At 45.8% G+C, this 25,364-nt stretch overlaps 3 protein-coding genes across 3 annotated transcripts; 1 reads left to right on the forward strand and 2 right to left on the reverse strand.

Moving 5' to 3' along the window:
* Window positions 1-27: 27 nt before the first annotated feature.
* Window positions 28-5,363, reverse strand: mon1a (MON1 secretory trafficking family member A). The gene is made up of 6 exons (XM_060069486.1): window positions 5,194-5,363; window positions 4,724-4,878; window positions 3,109-3,525; window positions 2,061-2,829; window positions 1,615-1,762; window positions 28-368 (listed from the first exon to the last, which is right to left on the reverse strand). Exons 2-6 carry the CDS (start codon window positions 4,848-4,850, stop codon window positions 228-230), a joined length of 1,602 nt encoding a protein of 533 aa, XP_059925469.1. The 5' UTR covers window positions 4,851-4,878; window positions 5,194-5,363; the 3' UTR covers window positions 28-227.
* Window positions 5,364-5,471: 108 nt separating this feature from the next.
* On the forward strand, window positions 5,472-11,260 carry traip (TRAF-interacting protein). The gene is made up of 16 exons (XM_060069487.1): window positions 5,472-5,942; window positions 6,158-6,288; window positions 6,382-6,439; window positions 6,551-6,637; window positions 6,740-6,779; window positions 6,925-7,052; window positions 7,535-7,629; window positions 7,875-7,988; window positions 8,111-8,198; window positions 8,327-8,416; window positions 8,522-8,610; window positions 8,951-9,103; window positions 9,241-9,286; window positions 9,915-10,022; window positions 10,301-10,351; window positions 10,719-11,260. Exons 2-16 carry the CDS (start codon window positions 6,191-6,193, stop codon window positions 10,827-10,829), a joined length of 1,356 nt encoding a protein of 451 aa, XP_059925470.1. The 5' UTR covers window positions 5,472-5,942; window positions 6,158-6,190; the 3' UTR covers window positions 10,830-11,260.
* A 212-nt stretch (window positions 11,261-11,472) lies between these two features.
* Window positions 11,473-25,152, reverse strand: grm6b (glutamate receptor, metabotropic 6b). Its single transcript, XM_060069483.1, has 11 exons — window positions 24,511-25,152; window positions 23,024-23,640; window positions 19,145-19,361; window positions 18,678-18,813; window positions 18,399-18,553; window positions 17,963-18,103; window positions 17,358-17,558; window positions 16,142-16,275; window positions 14,978-15,607; window positions 14,428-14,739; window positions 11,473-12,751 (listed from the first exon to the last, which is right to left on the reverse strand). Exons 2-11 carry the CDS (start codon window positions 23,582-23,584, stop codon window positions 12,524-12,526), a joined length of 2,715 nt encoding a protein of 904 aa, XP_059925466.1. The 5' UTR covers window positions 23,585-23,640; window positions 24,511-25,152; the 3' UTR covers window positions 11,473-12,523.
* Window positions 25,153-25,364: the final 212 nt, after the last annotated feature.

The raw sequence follows: 25,364 nt of genomic DNA on the forward strand, positions 1-25,364 counted from the left end.
ATAAAATAAAAATCACCAAAATGCAAGTTCTGGATTGACATTAGCATTTTATTATTAATGGCCATCATTCACAACTGGCAATACAGCATCATGGACACAATAACCTCTGGTCCCGGGAAGCTTACGTTCAGCTCCAGGGGAGTCCTATGTTAATAAGGCACTAATAGTAGCCTCAGGCGGGCTTGGGAACACTAATTTACCCATGGTCATGGCACATGTCTTCAGGCTCAGTAGGTGAGAGGGCTGAGGATGAAGAGACGGTCCTCCTCCTTCCTTATCCACTTGAGCAGCTTGTTGACCGCAGACACAGCCTGCACCTTGGTCACCAGCGGGGTCAGGCACAGGTAGAGCTCAAAGCCGCTGGTCAACTGGGTCAAAAGGAGGGAGGTGGAAGGACAGCCTTTAGTTCAGAAAATCAGATTTTAGATTCATATCTGAAGTCCTATGGAGGACGGGCTTAGATCTGGGGGACTGGATGCTGCTTATTTGTTTCGACCAATCGTCTTTCCGGAGGTCGAGGTCTGGTAGTGCGTCATTGGTGAACACTCACTAGGCCGGCAGAAGTAAACTGAAAAGAAGTGTTTATAAAGATTTCAAATCCACACTGTGTAGACTCGCTGGTTGCTTAAATTTTTTAGACTCGTAGCGTATTGCGTGCTCCACCCAATATGCAAGGTTTTCCAGTAGAAAAAAAAGGAAAGGAGGAAATCTACTGGTTCTCTATTGACAACAATGACAAAATAGTTGCCCACAACAGATAAAAAGCTTTCGGGTGTGATCGGGGTCTGAAAATACATTTTGTTAACACTAGTTGGTGGCATTATAAAATGATTCACGCGGAACATCCAAGGAAACATTATGAAATTTGTGTCCAGCAAGATTACAACAGGGAAGTATGCACTTCAACACCTTTGTTAACTTTTGCTTCTTTTGCTTCATTTATTATTGCGACTATTTGTGTTTACTTTCTACTACATAGATGACCTAGCCTGGCTCCGCCCGCCTAAGTACTTCCGCTAAATTTTCATTTCCCTTCAGTACTACGTCTGGGTATGTGGTTTATTCGCAGGATTTCTCCGTCCAAATTTTGTGCGTCTAATCAGCGAACAGAGGGAGTGGCTGAGAACAATGACGTTAAAGTCAGCTCTCGTTGACGGACATCTTCAGGTCCACAACATCTTCACTCAGTGTTTGGTTTGTTTACAGCCTGCGCGCAACGTGATTCCCAGCCGGTCCCGGTGCATGACATACGTCACGACCAATCGTTAGCGATTGGTTGTGTCAGATCCAGAGTGGCACTCGGTAGATCCAATAGTTTTTAACTTCAAAAGACCCCCGCCTTCAAGTGAGTTAACATTAGTCAATTGAGTAGGTCCAGACTCTCTGTGCAAATGAAATGAAGTACGAGAGTCTGGTAGGACCAGGCTATAGATGACCCTTTCCTTGTCCAAATAATTTCATTGTACAGAACAAAAGCAAAATCTATTTACATCTTACTTACATTACCATTGTATCTAGTTTTACAAAAATGATTGAGAGTTTCTCAACACTATTCCAAAAACACACCGACACACACCTCAAGGATGGCATTGTAAGAGGCAGCGGCAGGCTTACCCAGGCCATGAAGTTCTCTGTCTCCCCACAGCGGTAGATGGAGAGCAGGGGTCTGGTGGAGTGGTGCAGGCGGCTGTGGAGCTCCTGGTACAGTCCCATCAGCCTCTCCTGCCCCTCTTCAGACTGGTACACGCCCGGTAACTCAGGACTGGTGAATGAAAACACCCGTTTACTTAGTAGACCTCAGGGCACCGTGGATTGTTTTTCTACAAGTTATCTGTGTTGCAGTTCAATCGGGACCTCAAAAATTATATTCAAAGAATGTACTTTGTACGAACATTGACAGCAATGCAAAAAATGACAAGAACATGCAAAATATATATATTAAGAAAATAAAGAAGACATTATTTCAGAGGCCGCCATTTCGGACTGATTGCATTCTCGATTTGCAAAAAACATTTAGGGGTTAACCTCTTTTTTGGTACTTCTTTAAAAGCGTGAGCTACCTGGTGAACAGCCCTGAGCTCTTGGACTTGTACAGGAAGTGCCGGAGCTCCGGAATGCCCACCAGGTCCACCGAGTAGCTGGGGGTCTTCACTGCCTCCTTCAGGGCCTGGTAGGCATTGCGCTTGCGCAGCCTCTCGAGGAAGCGCTGCTTGCAGTCAGACAAGCTGAAGAACTCCTCGCGGTCGGTGGACACCAGGATGAGGCAGAGCTCTGACGCCGGCTCCAGGTAGGAGATGTGCGCGTGGAAGAAGCCGGCGCTGTTGAACTTTGGCAGACAGATGGGCGTCCAGCCCTCGCCCTCCCTGAAGGAGGAGGAGGAGGAGCACACAAGGTTGAAGACCAGGTGCAGGTCCATGTGGTGCAGGTACTGGTCCTTCTTCCTCACCAGCGTGACCAGGCGCTCCCCCGCCATCAGGATGGAGAACACCAGGCTCGGGGCCTTGGCGGCCTGCAGGCTGGCCGACACCACGTCCCTGCTGGAGCTGGGAAGGGGCAGGCAGGTGACGGCGCTGAGCAGCAGGCCCGGGTCGCGGTCCAGCCGCCGCAGGAGGTTGTCGATGAGGTGCTCGGAGCCGGCCAGCAGCCGCCGCAGGTCGTAGTTCTGCTTGGCCTGGAAGATGTGGTTGAGCTGGGTGAGGGTGAGCAGGCTCACTATCTGGTAGTAGATGTACTGCAGCTCGCGGATCATCTCCTTGTCGGACTGGCGGGTCTGGGACACGGCCACCAGCACCAGAGGGCTCTTGCTGAGAAACACCACGTTGTATCCGTCTGGGGGGGATCGACACGGTGTTAAAGCCTTCTAATCATGATGTTGTATAACATTGAATACATGACGATGGCAAACTCACACCGACTGAGCTAAGTTTATACTTTTAACACTTGGAATGCAGTTGTTACAGGCGCAACAGAACAGTGCAAAACAAATGAGGGTATAGATATTATACCATTTATATCTTCTCCCCCCCCCCCCCCCCCCCCCCCCCCATCACGTACAAAATAATAGAATAAATCAAGGTCAAAGAGGATATTTTTGGCGTGTTTGTCTACCAGCGTGGATGGAGCGGATGATGTTCTTGTCCGCCTCCACGAAGGAAACGAGGGCCATCATGACGCCCATGGTGCTCGACAGTGCCTCCTCTGTCCCATAGCGGGAATAGATGGGCTTGCCCGCTTCGCTCAGCACAAACACATGCTTCCTGTGGCTGCGCCACCCGTCACTGCAGATGTCCTCCTCCTTGGTCCGGCTCCCTGCCCAGGAGCTCTCCTTGGGAGCCTGCGCCACCTCAATGATGTTCTCCTCCACCTGCAGCCCGTTCTCTGAGGTACCCAAGGTCTCTGACGACCCGGGGTCACCGTCGGCAACGGGCTGAGGCTCAACCCGAGACTCCGCATCCTCGTCCGCCTCGGCCGGCAAGTCCTCCACAGACCGAGAGTGGACAAACATGGCCGCCTGTTGACCTGCGCCTGAATGGGTCAAGGACACGGTGTCAAGGAACAAGTGGCATTTCTATGCCGAGGATTAAACCACACACACACACACACACACACACACACACACACACACACACACACACACACACACACACACACACACACACACACACACACACACACACACACACACACACACACACACACACACACACGCGCACACACACGCGCACACACACACGTTGGCCTGAAACTACAGGTACAGGCTTTTTCTGGTGTTGATCCGAAAGAAATGATTGAGTGGCAATGTTAATTTTCTTGACTTATTATCTTTACATTGACGTTCATCGTACCATTTGGCGTGCTTACTTCATCGTAAGAAAACTTGAAAGAGCCTGAAATGTTCACAATTGTTCCTTGTGGGCAGCCAACAAAGTCCACGAACCCAAATGTGATTATTTCAGAAAGCAGAGTGCTTGTGCCTCTGTTCACATGATAACATGCCAGATTAGTGGCACAACCGTTATTTAAAGAGAACTCCTTTTACCAATTTCATAAAAGCAGCTTTGGAAAAACCCTTCATACAACTACATGATTCTTGCATACTTAATTAAGCAAACATGGTTCTACAGTCTGTCTTTTATACGGGATATGTTGTTAGTTCATCTATATATGAAGGTTATGTTGCCAGATTAAATGATAGCCGTTTATTTATTTGTTTATTTATTTATTCAAAGTCTCTGTCTGGGACAATCTCTCCCTTGAACGTTGGGTCCATTATGCAAAACAAGGAAATGAATGGTTAGATTCAGCCATCTTGTATTATGCTTTCAAGTCGGATAGAAAAGGGGATACTCTCATTTTATCTAGCCATGATAACACTTTCACTTCCTAACATGTCATACAACATGTGTCAGGTTTGATACATGCTCAGTCACTTACAACAGACATTTACATCATGAACAACATTATGATTAGCATTAATGATCATTGAATCAAAATGGGCCACAAACGACATTGGTTTTACCATTTTGTTACTTTTGTGCAATTGTATTGTTTCTTAAATACATGTTTGAAAAACATTTCTTAAAACCTAGGATTACAAACCACTTTTCTATATTCACTGTTCCCAATCACACATCCCTTATAATAACATTTTACATCTGAACAATATATAGATATGGCAAAAGCAATTTACTATATCATGAGTGGGGGTATGCGCCAGCCTCACCTGGCTCTGTACCCTCCACCAGGTCCGGAGTGGGGCTGTCAGACCTCTCAATGCGAAGGCACTCTACAGGCGGCAAAGACCCCATGTCCCATGAGGCTCTCGCCTTGTTGCGTACGTCTCCTTCCATCACCGAGCATCAGAGCAGGCTCTCACACCTAACAGAGAGACAAAAAATACCCCCTTTTTATTGGAATTCCTATTTAGGTATTTTCAAAGTTAGTGAAATAAGAAATGAGCTATGTTCTTATTGCATGGCAGGAGACAATAAAGATTGTTTAAAAACTAAAAAATACTAAATTGTATTATAAATAGCGTATAAGTTTAATGTTACAAAATATTGCTATATTGCAATGCGTTGTCACTGATCAGAGTTTCTCAAACACTGGCTGTCATTGCTAACTTAGCACATACCTAAAGTAACGTGACATGCCGTATTCATTGTTGTACATACTTCAGCATTAAAAACCCACCTTGCCAGTGTATATTTTGTTCGATGGGTCAATACCATGCATATCAAGAAATGAAGGCATTTGCTGTAGTTGCCGGTTATTCGCTTCCTTCTGTTGACGACTGAATAAACTTGAAGTAAATACTTTGTTCTTTCAGGCTCTGGGATTTACGGAAGTAAGATTTGTGGGAAATGATGTTCTTTTTGACCACGTTCACTGCAAATCCCAAACCAAAACCTTAACCAAACGACTGAAACGAGGCCAATATGATGTTTAAACATGTGGATTCAATCCGTTTTAACAGTGTTTAAATGCTTCCAAACGGGCAACCATTTTTTGTCATTATTGGGATACAAACGTCTTTAGTTCAAGGCTTCAATTTCAGTTTATGTACGTTTGTACGAGAGCGTATTGTTTCAAAATCTTTGATAACACTTATATATGTCCCAACTACTGAACATTGAAAACTAACAATTATAAACTAAATATGGTGGGCGAGTTTATTTGGTTAGTGCGATCGGGTAATTCGACTTAGTAGTTGACGAGTTTACTGACATCACTTGAATGCCACATAAGGGGCATGGCCTCGTTTCGAACGCGTAGCGCGGAAACTAGGACGCATTCAAGCAGCCACAGCAGATCGTTGAACGAATATGTTGCTACTGTGGAAGTAAACACGACCATATGCTGTCACTATTGCCACATTCGGTTTGACTCAAGATGATACCATGATAAAATCGCATGTTACTATGCATTTTCCTTAATGTTTGGTAAGTATTTGTCTCTCTTTTGGGGGTATATTGTATGTGACATAACGTTACCGCTCACGGGAGATATCTTAGCTAGCATTGGACCTCCACACACTCGGCCCGGCGGCACTCTCGATATCTATCTACTGGTGTTATGTTCCTGCTGAGAGGACACCTGCATTAAAATAAGCTAATAAAACCACGTCGTGCTCTGTGCTGTTTGTGGTTCTTTCCAGGATTGTCTATTTACATTCGAGGTCCTATTTAAGATGCCTATCCGAGCCTACTGCACCATTTGCTCCGATTTCTTTGACCACCACAGAGACGTCGCTGCTATCCACTGCGGGCATACCTTCCACTATGACTGGTAAGGGTATACAGAGGTTTATGTATCCAAAACAATCATACCACTCGTATTTATTCATGTATCATTAACTGTTTCACATTTGTTTCCACTCAGTCTCCTTCAGTGGTTCCAAGCAGCCCCTAACAAAACATGCCCACAATGCAGAAAACAGGTAACATTACTTTCAACTCTACATGGATGAATGCACTTTTTTTCTCTTAAATAAAAGCTCTCTCACCTGAACAATGTACTATGATTGATCTCTGTCTTTGTTTGTATATAGGTTAGCACCAAACATATCATTACCAAGCTGTTCTTTGACATTGGTGGAGAAGAGGAGGGTGCGCCAGTGGATCCAGAGAGCTTACAGGTAATAATAACATCCAACCAACAGCCAAATAATCAACTTAGTTTAATTTGATACACCAATTGTATTTCAGCGTTTTCATTCATATTATTTTCAATTTTGCAGAATGAAGTTTGCCGTATGAAAGCCGCTCTAAGTACAAGAGGTGGGAGAGATGTAATGAAAACGGACCTTTTCTCTTGAGGCGATATAATGATAATGTTGTTTCAAAAATGATAAATAAGATTCTTTAAAATTAGATAAAACATGACTGGCCCCTTTGGTGATGCCTATCTGTGTTGGCTCTCCAGATAAGGACTACAAGGAGAAACTGAAGGCCTTGGAAGGCTTGAAGAGCACCGTGGAGAAGCAGCGGAGAGACCATGACAAAGTGCGAAAGGAGATGGTTGATAAGGACATGCTCTGTACTGCTCTAAGGGTAAGGTCTCTGCTTTGTCGGTTGCAATCCAATGGACAATATCAGCTCTTGTAACGCTGAGCAAACATCTATACCAACAATAATGTGTGATGTGTGATAGGGCTGCCTGATTATGGAAAATATCATCACGATCATTTTGGTTACCGTAATATTGAAATCCCGATTATTCAAATGATAAATTTTTGTTTGAAAACGTGATGCATTTATTCAGCATTTCACTCCAGAAAAACTGTTTTGTAACTGAGAACATTTAAATTTTCCCTAAAAAAAATTACAGAAATAGAAAATGGTAAAACAAAAAAAAAAATACGAATGTGTCCAGCTGTCGAGCAATTTTTATAAAACATTTATGATAAAAAGGTTTAGGGTAAAAAATCTTGACAGCTTCTAGGTTGGAGATAGTTTGATGCAAAAATCGGAATCGTGATTAAAATTTTATTAATCGTACAGCCCTAATGTGTGATATGTATTGTTGGATACAGAAACAGATGACGTACCTGGAGACCCAACAGAACGATGCTCAGTCGGCGAAGGAGGAGGCGCGCAGGTTAAAGACCAAGATGAAGACCTATGAAAGGTAACCGATGATACTTTACATGTATGATGTGTTTGTGTACTGTGGATAGATATGAAGTGAAATCATTTGAAATGTCCTGGACGATTTCCTTGCAAAGGTCTAGTGTGTTTTACTGTGCATTTGATAAATGTGACTCTTATACTCTTCAAACCACAGTTACTAGTAAGCATTCACAATGGCAGTTGCTTTCCTTTTGTACTCTTTTCAGGATGCTTGAGTGCATTGATGTTGTTGTGCATGTCCAGTCTGGACCGTCTGTTACAGGGCCAGAGAGAGGAGGTGGAGTCCATGATCTCAGACATGGGGGTCAGTCAGGGAGCTGTGGAGCAGCTCTCCATTTACTGCATCTCCCTTAAGAAGTAAGGCAAGCCCATATATGGTTCATCACCACCAAATCACCCAGCACTTCATTGATTCACAACCCATAGTGCTTGATTATTTTATTAACAGTTGTACGTATTATAATAATGTCTGTTTCTAGAGAATATGATAACTTAAAGGGAGGCCTCAGGTCTTCAAAGGACATGTGTGAGAAGTTGAAGAAAGAGATGTTTGCCTCAAACAACAAGGTAACACAACATTTGACAATGGTCTTATTCATTGAGCGAAAATAAGCATTTAAACTGATACATATTGTGTGTCGTCTGAGCCACGTGATGTTAGTTCTTATCTCCTCTACCCCCTTATGTTCCTGCAGTTGCAGAAAGCCTCCATGGAGATGTCCCAGACCAAAGAGGACATGAAGGCCTTGCAGAAGGATCTAGCCAACGCCGACAAGGAGATCTCCGTAAGGCAACGGATCCTCCGAAGTTGGAGGCTAACAGACCAAAAACGGACACTGATTATTTTGTTTGTCTATCGGTCTTGTTTATTTTTGTATATTTTCTTTTAGAGTCTCAAGAAAAAGGTGGAGATCCTCCAGAGAACGCTGAGCACGCCGACACGGACCAACGAAGCCATCAGCCGACTGGTTTTTGAGAGGTATGTTGAGCACATCCACGAGCTCATCCACGTAAACTATTGCAACACTCACAGTTTTACATCCTATTCTGTGTGAAGAAGAGAAGCTCCTCCCAATACAGTTGATTAAACTCTAGCATGTTGTTACCTTACCTACAAACCTCCTTGTTTGGTTGGCACTATTCCTTTGAATTTTAAAGAACTACAAAAAAACTATTTCATTTGGGCTTGTTGACCCTGTACTGTACTGGAATTTATAAATTTGTAATTATTTCAAATATCACAATTTATTCCTTCTTTAATCAAATTCGTTGATTGATGGACTGGCTGACTAATGAGCAATCTTGTCCTCCTGTCAAAGCCCCGCCCCTCTGGAGCTGAAACCCAGGCTGCAAGAGCCATCAGACTGCCGGGACATAGACCTCAACATGACCTTTGACATCACCACACCGGATGATGCCAACAAGAGACACGCTCACACTCATTCAAAGAAGATGCGCTTGGACCCTATTGGGTGAGTGGAGAAAATCTGTGTTGGCTGATCAAAGGATATCTGCTTATACCTTCTCGTTCCTCTGGTGTTATTCTCTGCTACGGCATGACATGTAAATCTAAGAACTGATTATAACAAAGACATGTTTTTTCTTTCAGCCCGTCAGTTGCCAGACCCAAAGAAAACAGCTCTACCGGAACCAAGGTAAAAGTTGTGACACATCAACACATGGTGTGTTCCAGATGCCTTGTACGCCACCCTCACGAGTTGCTCTTGTGACGTAATTTCCTGGCTTGTAGTTTCCGTTTGTCTTTGTGATTGTGTCATGTCATTGGCTAGTCATTGTTATGTTAGCTACATTAGCCTCGTTAGCAAACTAGCTCGATAACAAACTACAACTTTACATTGTACGCACAGCAATTGTGCAATGTATAAATTGGTGACCGGAATTAAGTAGCAATGTAATCAAGTGTGTAAGAACATTTGAAATCAACATTAATATGACCAACGTGGTACAAATACAAAAAAACAATAATTGACTTTATGGGCGCAGCCATTTTTGTTGCTGAGTCGTTCAGTCGTTCAACGGTCAGCCTCTCTGAACTCAGTATACTCTCAGAATTCCGAGTGGGACCGAGGAACACCACCCAAAAGGGGGGGGGGGGGCGGCATTTCATTGCCCCATGAAATGCCGCAAGAAGGCTAGAAGATTTCCCCACTTGCACCTCGTGCGGTCGTGTTCGAGGCATCTGGAACACACCATTACTAGCCTGCAAAACCCTGGTTTATTTGTGTTGTTATTTCGGTCACTCAACTCTTTGTGCGTCTCCAGGGTCCAGACGCCGACTGCTCCACGGAGCCCTTCTTCCGGTCCTCTCTGCTGTTCAGAAAGAAGACATTTGGCAGCATGCTGGAGCCCCAGAGGGCCAAGGCAGGAACCGTAAGTCTTTCAGCCCGTCCCCTAGCCTCAAGTCACCCTCCACTGTCTCTGCTATCTACTATCTGTGTTTGCTCTCGTGGTGTTGTTCAGCTTTAGGGGCAACATAATTTAACACAATCCACTATTTTCTCTTTACTGGTTAGTTGGTCCTTTTAAATGCAGCAATATAAATATATCTAAATGTCATTGCTGAATTTGAAGGGCTCCACTCAGAACAGTCAACCAGTTGTATCTCGTTTTGTTTTTTTATGATTTTTAAGACGCTGTTTTCGTTTCAGGTACTATCTGGGTACGATGGATTAGGAGGGCGGACTAAATTCATTCAACCTGTATCCTTCACTTATTAAGAAACCGATGTCGAATTTACATCGTGGTTATTTTATTGATCATGCATATTCCCCGAATACAAAGTTCACACTACGCTTGGGTTTGTCCTGAAGAGAAAAGACTACATTGAAAAAATGGAAGGCCAGGAACTCTTAAGTCATATATATTTAAGGGGAAATTGTAAAAAAATAAACACGATTTATGGAATATTGTTTTAAATCTGTTAAATTTGATTTATCGTGACGCCGATAATGCAAATATCAACACCTCTAAATACACGTAATGTCCAAGATTATCGTTTGCTGCATTCAGCAGTAGGACACCTCTACTTTTTTAAGTATGAGTCCTTGACCAAGTCTTCCACCCCAGTCTCCCATTTCCAGCCTTCGTCCACTGATGAAAGCCAAGAGGAAGAATGTGACCAGACCGGCAATCAGAAAGATCTCCTCTTGTCTCACTTTGGACAATTTCCTTGAGTGAAGAAAGTCTACTTAATTAGTCAGGTCTAGGCAGCAAAGGGTATTCTCTGCCCACAGTGGAATAAGAATGAAAGGGAGCATCTTTTTATTTATTAATAACGACAAAACTAATTTATTTCACCTTATTTTGCAATGCAGTTATTGCCAATTATCTTAAAGTCTCATCAATTGGATCTACTGGTCTACGTAGATTTTTGTGTTAAATGTGTATGGCAGAAAGAGAATAAGTGTCCGTTTAATAATTACCATGACTGCATTTCACAATACTGGCATGACTCATTCTCTGTTCTGTGTATGTATGTATATATTTTTTGTAGAATATTGATACTATTGCAAGGTGCAAGTTAATCGCTTGACTAGTTAAATACCACAGATTTAATGCTGGGGTTGTATTTTTTTTGTATCTGAAATAAACAATTTCCTTTTTAGAAATTTTTTTTAATCACTTTTTATGTAATGTTTTGTGCAAGGTTTGCGTCAATTGACTTGGCAGTATAGACAACGGTTTCTTATCCATGCAGGCATATTTTGTTCTGAAATAATGTGTTGGTCGTCCATGGTTACAAGATGAAAGATAAAACAAATACCGATTTTTGTATAACCCGAGTCTAACATTGTGTTGAAGTAAAAAAGTTCACTTCAAATAATTGGCAATTATATGTTTAATAGACGGATGCCCTCTATTGTACAAATACATGTGAGTCCATATTTCCCGAAGAAACTGAATTCTTTAAACAAGCTAAGTGGTGAAAACTAAATTTATCGGGAGTATATAGAAAAACTGATGCCACAAGAGTAGGTATCCTACCTTCTAAACGTTTTTTATAGGCCTATATAAACATAACTTCAGAAAAACAGTTTTCTAAACCCCCACCAAAGCATGATAAACCTGTAAAATTGCTTGATTTAGGCCTATTGCTTGCACTCGTACCATTGGGTTATTAAATATTTGTCATAACTTTAAAATCAATTAGAAATACCAGTGATTAATCAGTGACTGAGTGAGTGTAAATTATAGTTCTTCAGCGAGTATTACAATCTTTCCAATGGACCATAATTATTAATAATGAATACAGGGCAAGAGGGAGGTGCATTCCTGGTCCCTACCGCTGGAGTAGAAAAGGTCAACACATAACCTACAACACACTAGCACACAATCCATGCAGTGTTGGGACTTGTAAACACATTCGCCTAACGGGGGGAGGGGGGAAGGGTTATCAACATCATTGATGGAAAAAAGAAACGCCCTTTGTGGATCAAGGTGCTCACTGTCCTTATAGTCTGTTGGGTTCCTTGTAATCCATTCGCTAGGGAAGTGTTTGTTCCGGGCAATTTCTCATTATTCGATAGGCCCACTTCCATTCCAAGATAAATACCAGTTAACGCCGTAAGCCTCGGCACTAGGCCTACGTTGTGCCCCAGCGTTTCATCGTACCCTTGATGCACGGTTCTATGGATATTCAAGGTGAGTTTCTCTTGAGCAGGAAAGAGAAGCAACCCCGAGGACCATTAGGCCCCAAAACTCGTTTTAAGTGTGCTCCTCTATTCCATCTTCTGTAACCGTTAAAAGTTGTGTGTTTGGAATGAAAATGGGGAGAGGTGTGGGTTTAGGGCTAGGGGGGGGGGGGGGGGGGGGGAGAGGGGGTGAGCACGATAAGAACGGTTGAGTGACAGGCAGGCGCCGCCCAGCATGTCTCACTGCGACCGGTCGGGCACCATCTTGGCGCCGTTGGTTTTCTCCTTCTCCTTGATGCTGGACACGGTGACCGCCTGCACCACGGCCTTCAGGCTGCGTTTGCGCTTCTGCACGTTCTGCTCCGGGTGGAAGATGATGACGTAGACCTTGGGGATGTAGAGCATGCCCAGCGACACGGTGGCGCTGAGGCTCATGGATACCGTCAGCGTGGTGGTCTGGATGAACATCTGCAACAAACCCCCCATCCCACAAAGAAAAGTGGTTGCTTATTATGCCGGAAAAAAAGTCTATCAAAATATGCGCCTTCTTTGACTCTGAATATTGATCTGTGGGATGATATAACACAGTTAGCCGCCGTCCCCAGAATATCATGATAAGTCGGTCCCCATGAAGTTAGTCATGTCGGAGGTCCGTCACAGATCCCTCTATTTGCATTCAAAGAGAGAACAGACTGCAATCTCACAGGGGTTTTGACTGAAGCCTATGTAATCATTTGGAAGCACGAAAGGCAACATCTTTCCCCCTTTTTCTGTATGAATGATTCATGGAGACGGGTGTATGTACTCAGAGGTGGAGCTCTATTTATGGTTCTGGAACTCTGCTGCCCTCTCAGGTCCCTCTCCATTGTAAGCCCAATACTCAGACAGCCGTGATAGCAGAAGAAACCGTTTTTTTTTCCTACAATGGCTTTATGTCATGAATTATAGACTCATTAGCAAGAGCAAACTGTAGGCCTACGTGGCATCAATAAGTCAACATGTATGTGTCATTAATAACTCAAAAAGCATGTCTATGTTCCATAAATAAACCATAATTACACAAGAAAATCCCAATTCACAACCAAACCTATAGGCAACGTTGAGCATGGTCCAGTAAGCACACTGGAATAGATTTTGTCCGTTTTGTGGGGGCTTTTGTTGCTTCAACTCAATGGCCCATATGTCAATGAATAGGAACAGAGATGCTTGGCTGACCATAGAGCAAGCGCCTTTAATGTAACATCTGTATTACGCCTGGCCCCATAGATGAGTAGGCTAGGGGAGAGCCAGCCTATAGCCTATATACCATGATAGGGGGCTCTCCTAGGAAGCAGATCAACAAATCTGTGTGTGTTAATAGCAAAGCTGAATGTGAACCACTGAAAACTTACACAGAGGGCATTGGTATCTTAGCAAAGTAATATATGTATTGATGGAGTAATAGCTTCAGCAATAGCTTTCTCTTGCGCGTTCACTTGGGGTTTTCAAATGGTTATTTTAATAATGTCTGCTCAGACAACTCAGACCAACGGCTTCTAAGCCTGTGGTCTGAGTTGTGGGATTTAGATGCAGAATATGCATAACATTCACGAGTAAGCAAGGAATATATCTGGGTGATGGAGCACATCACCCAGACCCAATCCAGTCATTTGAATGAGGAATGACTGAAAGTTGTGTTATTTCATAACAAGGTAAAAGCACATCATTGTCTGTTTCTGCCTGACCGTCTAAAGTTCTTAATGGAGCGCTTTGCTATGCAGTACGATGGTCGTGAGCTCTGTGCCATATCAAATATGCAGGGACACTTTTGGGCAAAAAAAAATCTTTTAAGCCAAGCAACCGATCAAGGAGAGGTGCCTAGCCGCCTGCTGCTCCGGAAATGTTTCTGTATTCACTATACGTCACTTTGGAGGAAAGCCTCTCTCGTAAATTAAACAGTAGCAGGAGTAGTGAAATCGTATATTTACACTTGCGTTCGTTTCATTTGGACCTGGTGGGTTTGTGTAAAGTTGCTAGGCTTCAATGGTGCAGCGACTTCCAGTCGATCACTCCCATTCAATCTCAACAAACCACATCAAAAACGTTGTCTATCGCTACCAGCAGCCGACCGCATCGCCGACCCCACCCCCCCGCCCCCCCCATACCTTTTCAGTCGACTGCGCTGTTCCGAAGAAGATGGGCACGAAGGCCAGCCAGACAATGCAGGTGGTGTACATGGTGAAGCCGATGGGCTTGGCCTCGTTGAAGGTCTCGGGCACCCCGCGGCTCTTGATGGCGTACACCGTGCACGTGATCATCAGCACGATGCTCCAGCTGAGGCACAGGACGAGGGACAGGTCCGACATGTCACACTTGAGCACCCCGCGGGCGAACTCTGGGTTGGGGGGCTTCTGCTCCTCATAGTCGATGATGGTGTGGGGGGGGTCCACGCCAAACCAGATGAACACGGCCAGGACCTGCGCAGAGAGAGAGAGAGGGGGGGGGGTCGGGGTTATGGGGGGGGGGGGGGGGTTTGGTTTGTTAGAACGTTCCGTGGTGCAACAGTCAAACCCGTTTTTTGGAAACAGACACCAACGGTTATTCATGTAGCAAAACACACACAAAGACATGCACAGACACACACACATGCGCACGCACACACACACACACACACACACACACACACACACGGACACGGACACGCCCAACCCTTACCTGCACGGAGATGAGGATGAAGGTGATGACGAGCTGGGACCCGGGGCTGATGAACTTGGGCGGGGAGACGGCGACCTTGCCCTGCTCGAAGATCCGGTAGATGCGGTTGGTCTTGGTGAGCATGGCCGAGTAGCTGATGCACATGCCGAGGCCCAGCAGCATCCTGCGAGAGGCGCACACCCCAGAGCTGGGCTCGGCGATCATCAGGAAGGTGATGAGGTAGATGAGGAAGATGCCGGTGAGCAGGACGTAGCTGAGCTCGCGGCCAGACGCGCGCACGATGGGCGTGTCGTTGAAGCGGATGAAGGTGCAGATGCACCCGGACGTGGCCAGGATGCCCAGGATGGCGAGGAAGACGGGGATGATGGCCCACGGCGAGCTCCACTCCAGCTTGATGATGGGCGTGGGCCGGCAGCCCGTGCGGTTGACCAGGGGCCTCATGTCCATGGGGCAGGTGTCGCAGTTGAACTCGTCCAGCTGGTACTGGTAGCCGTCGCACAGCTCGCAGTGCCAGCAGCACGGCACGCCCTTCACCATCTTCTTCCTCTCGCCGGGCTCGCACGGGAAGCTGCACACCGAGTCGGGGATCCGCACGTCTCCGCCGTTCCACTGCATCTCGTCCTCCTGGTGGTTAGCGGGGTGCGGAGCAGAATGGGGTTTGTTCCTGGGGGGGTTTATTTGTGTTTCTGCACACTGGGACTTATAGTTGGTGGAAGTTTCTATATAAATACATTTTGCTTACTCACTTTCTTACTCATTTACTAAATGACTTAATTACTTACAATGAATTGTACACACATGTAGAGGCGCACACACACACACACACACACACACACACACACACATACAGGCCGACACGCATACAGAGAGGCCCATGCAAGTGCTGACACACACACAAAAAAAAAACATCTTGCATAAACAACCACTTGCATTCAATTATGAATGGACATAAATAACGATCAGAAGCTGAATTGATCTGGAGAGGATCGCAGTCCATCCTCACATGAGACGATGTTGATCAGATTAGACTGTATTTATCCTCACTTTGGAAACTCAATCACACAGGAGGAAGCGGGGAGGTAAAGTGACTGGGAGGTAACATAAGGCAGCCGTAGGCAAAACAGGGTAGGCGGGACAAAGGAAAGGCGCAGTACTTGCATTGAGTCGTAGGTGGTTGGTCCATTGGCCGATGACCCGGTAGCCCGGGTTGGTCACGTTGGAGATCTGGTACTGGAAGATGTCGTAGCGTCCCGGGGCGTCTCCGTTCTCATTGAACATCACCCCGGTGCCGGCACTGCCTATTGACCGGACACACACGGTTTGAACTCTTGTTTGGTATTTTGTGATTGAGCAGTCACTTTCAGATGAACTGACTATTTGACTTGATACATGTCATTCATGAATCTTGTTAACCCACTACTTTCCTGCCCACTTGAGGTGACCCTTCTGGCGATTATTCCCATGATGCATTGCTTTCCCATGATGTACTGCAGACTTTTACTCTGCCCAACAAGAACTCTTGACTACACTTTAGCAATCAAAAGCCTACCTTGGCACCATGTTATCCTAAAACTAAACATAACCATCTCTAATTCAACACCAAGTCTGCAGGCCCTGCCCCCTGCCACCTTGGCCCAGCACTGTGCCCCGGTCCAAAAAGTTTTGAACTGATGGACATGCTGCACCCCCTCCTCATTGCAGAACACCCACACACGGTCCGAGACAGCTTGTGTTTTTCTCCCATGTCAGAGCTGAGTGCAAGGTGCTCTTTAGCGGGCGCATACATTCTTCCACTACTCTCTCTGGTCTGTTGCCCTAACGTGATTGAATGTTTCTCCCACGTCCCCGCAGGCATTCAATCTGAAAAGCCACCCATATAAGCCACGGTCAGCCGGCTGGAGGAGGAAGGTAAATGGGAGGGCTTTCATGGAAAGCCTCTTTCATTCCCGACAGCAGCTTGTTTTATTTTCGTATGAAAGACGATGAAAAGAGGAGTGTTCTGTTTGAGCGAGAGAGAGAGAGTGCGGGGGGGGGGGGGGTGGCCCCCGGGGACCCGGGTGCATTTAAAGGATGCGGTATGTAGTGTGGCGAGGTACATTAGCCCAGAGATTCTGAAGCCTGGCGCAGAGTGCCGTGTTCCAACTGACCTGCCTTTCGCTCTCGAAAGGCAAAAACACATGAATAGCAACGTTTTGTTGCGGTTTCTCCAGCGCCAAGTATATTCCATTAGCTACACGTTGAGGTCCACAATAGTAATGTGATAATTTTTTTGCATCACAAATTCAAGGAGCATCCGGAACCGTTCATTTTCTTAGGTAATAAAAATCCCTCAATGGGAAGCATCGCTGCTCCCATCCCAGACGACCGCGTGTCCTCTCACCGTTGAAATTGACCGAGCGGATGTACTGGAGGAGCATGCGTCCCTCCACGGGGTCCATCTTGTCGCAGATGCCCATGTAGCCAGGACACAGATCGATGTGCATGCTGTGTATGGCGTGGGCCATGGCGTACACCGCGTCGATCACAAACTGCACCTTGCCTTCCTGCTCGTAAGAGGACTCCCTGCTGATCCTCTCCTCACCTGGAGAAACAACCGGAGGGAATTATGTCTGTGTCTACTGGGGAGGTCCTCTGAGTCTGAAACAAAGAACTAGATCTATCTACTCACTGGGCGAACTGTTGTGTGTAATGTGGATGGGTAAATATTGTCAGAAATGAAAAGTGGATCCTGTGTTTGATATTGTTTCCAATATGAGTTGGTCTCTCTTCCCTTGTGCATTTTGATCTGGGATTGACTAGTGGAGTCTGGGGGAATTAAGCTAGAGGCTTAAGAGTGGGATGGATTGTTATGTGCTGTGTGCTGAAAAGTAATGTTTTCAGAAAGAACTTGTGACTTTTATTCAAAGATCCCAATCCTAGAAGAAAGCTCTACAAATAAAATACAGTTTTGCACGACTGGATTGAACCAGCCGCCGTGGTACCCACCTGTACATTTCCTCCGACTAGAGTCGTACTTGACTCCAGGCCGGGTCAGTTTGCACTTGAAGTCGTCCTCCCAGAACTCTGCAAACCAGATGTTTCTTCTGTTGTTCTCCAGAGATCTTGAGATGAAGTACTGGTCGAAGCCTGAAACAATGAAGATAATTGAGAGGGAATTATGTAGATCAGGGCCAGAAAGTAGGGCTATCCTGCACAGTTGTATTTGTACATTGTTGTTTTCTCATGACATGAAAGCAGTGAAGGATTTAACATTATGATTCATAGATTCATCAAATAATTTTCCTCAGAATAATTATCATTATACGCTTTTATATCAAAGATCCTCTCTCCACCAGATCCCACATTGTTCTTATTCCCTTGTAGTCGCAATCTACACCGGGTTCAGTGATCAGGGGCTGCTGCTCTGGACCCCTCCTCCTACCATCGATGGAGGCTCTCTTGGGCAGGATGGTGACCGCCCCCTCCGCCACGTCCTCCAGGTCCTGGATCGGGGAGCTCTTGGCCCCCCAGCTGTCCGAGCCCACGAACACAAAGTGACCCGTGAGGTTTGCCTTTTTGGACGCCTCCAACACCCGCCTGGATCAAGAGATAAGAGCAACTCAACTTCAGGCATGAATATATCTTTACTCCTAATTGCCAATTTATGTTCACATTCATTCATATGCATTAAGTAATGAATGCTTCTCGCTTTCCCACTCACTTGATGTCGTCCTCGTTAGCGAAGATAATCACTCCACGTGCGTTTGACGTCTCCATGAGCCTATTGATAAGTTTATCAAATTCCCCAAGTTTGGGCTCTCTGGGGATTTTTATCGACTGGGCAATGCATAGCCCCCCTGTTTGACACAGACACAAACAAGCAGATAAACAAACAATGCACACACAATCACACACAAATTATTGATTGTATGGAAATTAGACCTTTTACTTTTTGAAAAACGTCTCTGAGTATACAGACAAAAGGCCAGGCCGGGTCCTTGACAAACAGACAAATCAAACAAAACCCATCTCGAATCATCATGAATACACATTTGAATGCCAGTGACGAAGACAATGGAGATGATGCTGATGCTGATCATGATGGCGACGACGGTCGATGACGACGACGGTCGATGACGACGACGGTCGATGACGACGACGGTCGATGACGACGCCAGACACACCCACCCGTTTCTCTGGATATCTGGACGAAGGCCTCGACGCCGCTCTCTCCGTAGTTGCCCTCGGAGGCCAGGGTGGAGACGTAGTTCCAGCCCATGGCCTTGACGATGTCCACCATGGCCTGGGCCTGGTAGGAGTCCGGGGGGACTACCCTTGAGAAGAACTCGTAGCGGCTGTTGTCGCTGAGCTCCGGGGCGGTGGACGCGTAGCTGATCTGGGGGATCTGTGGGGAGAGAGAAGTTCACGGCTCAGCATGGGCACAGGTGCAGACAACGCTCATAGATAGGGATTTGGTGGAGGATGAGCTCATGTGAAGCAAGAGCCAAGTCAATTCATTGAGTCCACTCCCATCATGGTGTCACTCTCTGCAACCCAGGGAAGATGTTACGGTTAGATGCAGACGGCTGCTGACCCGAGAGCCAGGACCAGTGCTCATCCACAGGTCATCGCCAGGACAAGACACGGAGGAAGCCGCTGGATGAGAGGGTGGATGGTACTTCAACAGATGACTCCATGAAGTGCTATTGAGGTTTGCACACCGGGTTTCAAAAATAGACCACTTAGTCAGGCCATTGTCTAGACAACAACGTAACAATGCCGGAAAGTGCTAATACCATGAGATGACAAGTTGCCAAAAATTAATTCACTCAAAATGTTCCTATTAGAGAGAACCTTGCTCCCTGATGAAGCGAGCCGTTAATCCTCACAACTTGGTAGAGTAGATGATCCATCCAGCGGTGCACACTGCTGGTATGGATACCGATAGACAGCATCACCGGGACGCACATGTAAAGATGGTACCACCAGGCGACGGCATGAGAATAATAATTTAGTGGTGTGTGCTACTTCCTAAATGACTGTTTACACTGACTGCAGTGGACCCCACCCCGGCAGGTAAGGTTGACCTGAGCTGATGTTCAAACACTCGTTCTTCTGAACGGAAAAAACACAAGGGGTTGCGAAGAGAGAAGGAGAGAGAACCATTTCACCGATTATCTGGAAGGATTAAAGAGGTTTTAGTCAAATTACGTTAAGCACAGAGGGAGAGAGAGACAGAGATCAGGAGAGTAGAAAAGGCTAGTATTCCTCAGCTGTAAGCCATACAATATATTTAATTCTGGTGGCCCACGTGTCGGGGCTTAAGTTAGTTGCTCAGCCTATCAGGCTCAATATAGGGCCCAGCCCACACATTACAGCACATAGGATCTTCTGGGCAAACGCTGGATGAAAAGGTCACGGCTTGTGTTTTTCATACTGCACCACAATGGACCATTCTCCAGGTTACTGGTGATTTCAGTGTCCCCAGATGTCCTGGCTTTTCACCGTTATGGTGAAGTGTTTGAGTACCTACGTGTTGTAACGGACGAGTAGTGACGCCCTCTGTGGGTCAGCATACGTCATTCAAAGGCTCTGTTACGGTTGATATTTGAGATATTGGTGAATCATCAAATATTTAGTATCTAGGATTATCCCGATTATAGGATTCAGACAATTCAAATATAACAGTGGTGAGGATGTGTTCCTACATTAGTTTCGTTATCCACCTAACATTTCTTTCCCCCATATTGTATAATCCCCTGACTTGGGTCTCATTCAAGTGAATCTGCATAAATTCTGCAATAAAGAATATATCGAAATCTTTGCTGTTTTAAGGTCTTGGAGAAGTTTAGAAATAAAAGTCTTGACTGGAATTCCAACAACGGTGAGACTCTTCAATGAATGGATGAAGAATATGAATTCACTTCGACTCAAAGATCTCTGGAGAGGGCCCCTTTTGTAACAATTCGTCGGTTTGAATCCCCTGCATCACTCACTGAGAGAGGGTGCAGTCCTATAAGAGACACTCTTTCCCTCATACGGTACGTCCACACAAACGCCACTTCAGCCGGCATCTGGATAAATCCGCCCGCATCGTCCCAGTTCACAAGTTCCACATATCCTGGGAACGATGCTCTATTTTCAGCCCCGGTGTGCTGAGCTGCTGAGAGGGGCTTAATGGACGGTGGGATCAGTAATTCTGTAGTTAACATCTGCCCGCTACGCAGGATGACTCCTTAGCTCTCAACCCATATCCCTAACAAGGGAGGGGGGGTGGGGGAGAACATCACCAGCAAGTCCCGTCCGTACAGCAGTGTGTACAGGAGGAAACATCTATCTAGGGTTTGTTTTTGGGCCAGAAGAGGCACTGGGTCTAGGGGGGGGGGTTTCGGGTGTGGCCGCAGGTGAGTTGGGCCATACATATCAATGGCCAGGGGGAAACGTGACATGATGCCGGATTTACACATACTCAGCTTCCCATCTCCGTCATGAGTGATCAATGGCCCCGGGTCAATCGCACTTTAATGAAACCAGAGGGGAAGAGTTTTAGCTGAATATTTAAACCCAACTTTGATATCGATTCTGTTTCGGTGGGGGGCCGTGGCCGCGGCATTCGGTGTCCAAATCGAGTGCAGTGTCCAGTATATAACTTAAAGTAGACTGAAGAGCAATTAATGGAGACAGTTTCTCTATCAGTGTAAATTGCGGGTTGACCTATGGCCTACATGCGTGTGGAAAGCAAGCATCTTAGGTCTCTCTCTCTCCAGTTACAATATCAGTCCTTTCAGCCTCAAATAGCACCTGACCATCTTTTACAGGATTACTGCAATAACCCATTTGGATGTGTGTTTAATTGCAGCGTTATTGCTGATCATATCATACTTTTATGATACTTTTACTAACCCTTGATCGGTTCTCCTCATTCTGCTATCTTGCACTCATATCGGGTTGTTCTGGGCAACATGATCGTGCCGTACATTTGGTGCAGCTCCAACATTGATTATGGACAGTATTGATTACATTTTCAGCCTTTTACCCGAAAGCGACTTCCAGTCACTTTGGATAATAGCATTTGAAATGACATAATGTAAATGTAAATGATTGTTTTCCACCCCGACGAGTGTGGGTTCTCGTTGTGTAATGAACAGCGAAACCGATTGTGAAACGATCTGATAGAATTAACTCCTACACCATGGATCGGTAACAAGGTATTGCATCCTGTTGGTTAAAATTACAATGTTGGGTTTTCAGGAGACGTCTGGCTCCAGAGCCAAACATAGTGAATATGGATGTGGGTGGTAGGTAGGGGGACCATTTGTCCATCAGAGGTACATTGATGTTAGCTGACCCCTAGCTGATAGGGGTCAGCTAACACCCTAGAGACCATACTGTCCTGCTCTTAGGTTGGAGAGCAATGTAATGCAAGTAGCAATACTACTTGCATTACAACATATCCCCTTACAGTATAACACATAGTATTATACTGTAAGGGGATATGTTGTAATGCAAGTACATGCACGCTTGTATGGTGGTGTGTTATGATGTTAATCATCCTGCAAAGTGGTATGTTATAATACATTTCATGTTGAGGTGGTAAGAAAACAAAGTAGGTAAATCCCAAAAGTGATATGTTACTTTGTATTTCATGTTGTAAGGTGGCATGTTATGAAGTATTTCATACTGTAAGTAAAAATGTATTTCATGTGTTAAGGTGGCATGTGATAAAGTATTTTATGCTGCATGTTATCATAAACCTCATGCTGTAAGGCGGTACGTTATATTGTATATCAGGACGTACGTTAATACCTATTTCATGCTGTAAGGTGGCATGGTATATTGTATATCATGCTGTATGTTAATATGTATTCCGTGCTTTAAGGAGGCATGTTATTTTGTATACCATGCTGTATTTTAATGTGCATTTCACGCGGTAAGGTGGCATGCTCTAACGTGTTTCATGTGTTACGGTGGAACGTGATGATTAACAAGGGACGTTCTGCTGCGCACTGTCCATCGGGGTGCTGTGTCACATCATCAACACAAAAGGGCTCCGCGAGGACTTCTCACCGCGAAGAGCCGCAGGACGTTGGCCACCATAATAGACACGGAGCTGCCAGATGCTCCGATCACACCGACCACCCGCTCCGGCTCGGGGATGATGGGCGGCTCGCCGTTGGAGCAGCGCACGTCCGAGTTGTCCTTCTGGATGAGCGCCTGCACAAAGGTGAGGGACTGCTCCAGGGCGTAGGTGTCGCGGGCGCAGGTGTCGAGGATGCGCGCCCCCAGCGTGATGTTGGGCAGCAGGTCGGGGTCGCTGTTGATCTGGTCCAGGGCGTACAGCATGGCCTCCATGCGGTGGATGCCCTTCTCCTTCTTGATCTCCCCACAGGCCACCCCCGCGGGGCCCCGGGAGTGGACGGGGAACAGCCCCCCCAGGGTGATGTCCCCCTCGATCTTGATGGAGTGGGGCTGGGTGCCCTTCTGGGCCCGTGGGACCCCGGCCAGGCCCGCCAGCAGCAGCAGCCAGAAGAGGAGCGGAGGGGCCGCTCCGGTGGGGGAGCCCAGCGCCGGCGCGGCGGCGAGACGCCGGCGCCGCGCCGGGGACGAGTAGAGTTCCTGTGGCGTCATGGCGATGACCGCCGAAGGAACCAATCACAGCAGGCTTCTGCCTCTACCTGCCACCCCTGAGGACCAATGAGAGAGGGAGAGCTGAGTGAGTCCTGGGAACATGCCATGACATCAGGCATGTTCATGCTGATGAGGATGAGAGGATGACGTGATCTTAAGATTGACTTCATCCAACATACATAGAAAACCACCACTTAATGCAATGTGGTGGTTATTATTAAGCAGTATAGCTTACCATGAACTGTGGCATTGTCTTAGAAGGTTTACATTTCAGAAAAAAATGTTCAAAAATGTGTGTGTGTGTGTGTGTGTGTGTCGGGGAGTGTGTGTGTACAAACACCTGCACAGTGAGAGTGTTAGTTTGTAAGCATATGAATGAGACAGTTAGAGAGACAGTCAGAGAGAGGTAGAACTAGACATAGAAAAGAAAGAGAATGAGACAGAGAGAGCTAGATCGAGACAGAGAGAGGAGAGAAAGAGGTATCCTGTACGTGCTAGGTTTTCCATGGAATAACAATACAAGGTGCCGCAAGATTTTTGGGACCCTACCCAACCCTGCTCTGTACATTGTAATACTGCCAGATGTTTGGGAACTATAGTCATGAAAAAACCTTTCAGTATGAGATCATATAAGCATACCGTAATAATGGCTCATGGTCTATGCATCTTACTAGAGATCCCATAACACTGAATGATTGAAATAACCAAAAACCCATTGCCCTTATTCCACAGTATTAAGTAGATGCAACTATCAGACGTTAATACTGGTCCACACAACAAATGCAAATTATGCAAATTTGGCTGATGTTCAAACCTCGAAGTAGTGTTAAATCTGAAAATAAAGTTAGTGATTTTTTTCCCTGCATCTTCCTCAAGTCACAGGAAACGTTGAAAGCATAGGGTGCAGAGGTTAGGTTCCAGCTCACCTGTCCATTCCTCATTGACCGGTCTTGATTGTATCCATCACAGCCAAGTCATAGAAGGGCTACTAACCACCGTGGTCCGATGATGTCTGACGATATTTAGAGGCAACACTGTCCTCTCCTCTGAAAAAGTAAATCCTCTATCATGTCAGAAGTGCAGCGTTGTTGTCACTCAAAACAAATTAGAGCATTCCAAAATAATGATGATGATGCTGCGAGAAAAAAAGGTGTTTGATTGATAAAAAAAAGATGAAGATAAAACAAGGCAGACCTTCGAGGCTTTAGGGCATCATGACAGAATCGGAGAGGAGAAGGAGAAAAAAGCATTACGACAGTGACATTCTACACAGCCAAATCCCTTAAAAGCCCTCTCTCTCCCCCTCACTCTATCGCCTCTCTCTATGTGGGCTTGCATCTCTGTCCTAGGCTATCTCTCTCTCTCTCTCTCTCTCTCTCTCTGTCTCTCACCCTCCCTCTCTCTCTCTCTCTCTCGACCCCCTCACTGCCTCATTCCCTCACTCTCTCTCTATCTTTTCTCGCTATGTTCTCTCGCTGCACTAATGGTCACAGATTGGGATTATCATGCTTGCGTCTGAGAAGAAAGCCTTAGGTGGACTAGCTCATATTTTGTATACAGCCCTCCCACCACCACCACAACCATCATCATCATCACCACCATCATCACCCGACCCAACCGTCACACGCCCACCACAACCTCCCGCCCTCCCCTGCCCCTGACGGAGCTCCGTCTCTCTGAGGGATTAGATTCATGCAGTGATTTGATTCATAATGACACAGGCTACACATGGCATAGACGCACATACACACCAATATTTTAACACGTGTTTGTGACAGAC

This window comes from Gadus macrocephalus, chromosome 13 (assembly GCF_031168955.1).
Source record: "Gadus macrocephalus chromosome 13, ASM3116895v1".
Lineage (NCBI taxonomy): Eukaryota > Metazoa > Chordata > Actinopteri > Gadiformes > Gadidae > Gadus > Gadus macrocephalus.